Consider the following 2276-nt stretch of genomic DNA (forward strand, 5'->3'; position numbering starts at 1 on the left):
GATATGATACTATTTATAATAGACTTTATAAATGTTAATTCATAAAATTATGCTATGCATTATATAGATAAATACATATACAAAACATGCATAAGAGCACTCTGAGAATGATACGCAACAAATGTCAGATAGTACTTCCCTCTGGGGAGGGAAAATGGGGTGGACTCTGAAGGCTGTTCTAGCTTAACACAGTATTATGTTTAATTAAATTCAACGTTTAGTTAAATGTTTACATTTAATTACACAAAAATTTATATCAAATGTTTAATGTAAAATGAATAGTTCATTTCCCCATATGATCTTTTCTATACATGGCACCATAAACCTATGTACACCTTTTTTGTTTGTCAAATAATTACATATATTTTATCTCATGTAGATTTTACAAACTTTAGAAATGACTCTCTGAAAGAATAGTCCTTCATGGAGGTTTATATTTGGCACCATAGCACTAGTCTCTAGTCTACTAGATCATATTTCTAATGTTGAAAACATTTGGAGTGTACACGACTTTTTGTTTATTTTCCATTTGGCTATTTTGTTGTTGTTGTTTTTGCAGTTTTTGTCCAGGGCCGGGTTTGAACCCGCCATCTCCAGTATATGGGGCCAGCACCGTACTCCTTGAGCCACAGGCACAACCCATAATTTGGATATTTCTAAAACATATAATCTTGCTCTACCTTGACATACATATACATATATATATACACACACACATATGTACATAATATATAATAAAAAAGATTATATATAAGTATATAATATATACTTTATAAATATGTAAATATATAGTATGAAATCATCTTATATTAGCAATTCATTTTTATTTTAATTAATACATTATTAAGTACAATATAATTTATAGCATTTTGAGGAAGATAATGTATGAAAATGGATAAAACCACAAATTTTAATATTTTGATAACGCCAAAGTACCTTTTAGTGCATTCCAGAGTTGAATTTGCCCAAATGTGGAGAATGTTACTAGACTACAGTTGAATTTCATTTAAAAAAATGAAGAAAAGAGTTTAGCAACCAATTGAAAATCCAATCTCAGGAAGATGAAAAGATTGTCTGGTTAGAACAATAGTTCAAAAGTTCTGGTCCCTAGTCAAATTTTTCATCTAGCACACACACTGCCTCTTCATGGCTGCCTTCATGTCCTTATTCCTAAGACTATAGATGATGGGATTCAGGGTAGGCGGCACAACTGTGTAGAACACTGACAGGAAAAGATCTGAAACTGAGAAAGAATTTGAAATTGGCTTAACATAGGCAATGCTACCAGATATCATAAAAAGTGTTACGACCACCAGATGTGGAACACAAGTAGAAAATGTTTTTGATTTACCCTCCTTTGATGGAATTCTCACAATGACAGAAAAAATGTACATGTAAGAGAGAGTAATAGAAACAAAGCAGATTATCACAAGACTCGTAACAAGAACCATGACTCCAGTCTCAATGAAAATTATTTTGGAGTCCACTAGGCTTAGGAGCTGTGGAATATCACAGAAAAATTGATGTACTTTATTGGACCCACAGAATGGTAATGAGAATGTTGCTGTCACATGCATGAGTCCACAGATCACCCCACTGAGCCATGACATGGCCATCATCTTCACACAAGTCCCCTGGTTTATGATGACCTCATAACGTAAGGGCTGGCAGATGGCCACGTAGCGGTCATAGGACATCACTGTAAGGATGGCTACCTCAGTAGTTGCCAAGTCCATGAAAAAGAAGACTTGCAGAGCACACCCAAAGAAAGAAATGGAGGTGTCATGAGTCAAGGAATTGGCAATAGATTTGGGAACTGTGACAGAGATGTAGCAAAAATCTAAGAAAGATAAGTTTCTCAAAAAGAAATACACTGGAGTTTGGAGGTGAACATCCAGAGCAGTAAGCATGATGATTAGAAGATTTCCTAAGAGAGCTGTGACGTAAACTAGCAAAAATAGAGCAGCGTGTACAATCTGAATCTCCCAGGAGTCTGAAAATCCCATAAGGAGAAATTCAACAACTTCAGTTCTGTTAACATCATTTGTGATCATTTCATTTCTTCCTAAGGAAAGAGAAGGGAGGATTATAGATATATCAAATATGGCTATGCCAAATGATATTTCTGAAGCAATTAAATATGTGATAATTAAATAAAACATTACTCTTATGCATGTATGGATATTATCTTTCTAAAACTAAATCTCAATAACACAATATAGTGCTTTATACGAAGCATATTCTCAGTAAATGCATCCTGTATGTGTGGTATATGG

At 33.9% G+C, this 2276-nt stretch overlaps 1 protein-coding gene across 1 annotated transcript; it reads right to left on the reverse strand.

Annotated features, from left to right (window-relative positions):
* Window positions 1–1124: 1124 nt before the first annotated feature.
* LOC128579045 (putative olfactory receptor 14L1) lies at window positions 1125–2054 on the reverse strand. The gene has a single exon (XM_053581341.1). The coding sequence runs from the start codon at window positions 2052–2054 to the stop codon at window positions 1125–1127; it is 930 nt and encodes a 309-aa protein (XP_053437316.1).
* Window positions 2055–2276: the final 222 nt, after the last annotated feature.

The sequence above is a fragment of the Nycticebus coucang genome, chromosome Y, assembly GCF_027406575.1.
Source record: "Nycticebus coucang isolate mNycCou1 chromosome Y, mNycCou1.pri, whole genome shotgun sequence".
NCBI lineage: Eukaryota > Metazoa > Chordata > Mammalia > Primates > Lorisidae > Nycticebus > Nycticebus coucang.

Bases quoted from the DNA above. Each gene is read 5' to 3' on its own strand.
- LOC128579045 (XM_053581341.1), bottom strand. From the start codon at position 2,054: ATGATCACAAATGATGTTAACAGAACTGAAGTTGTTGAATTTCTCCTT.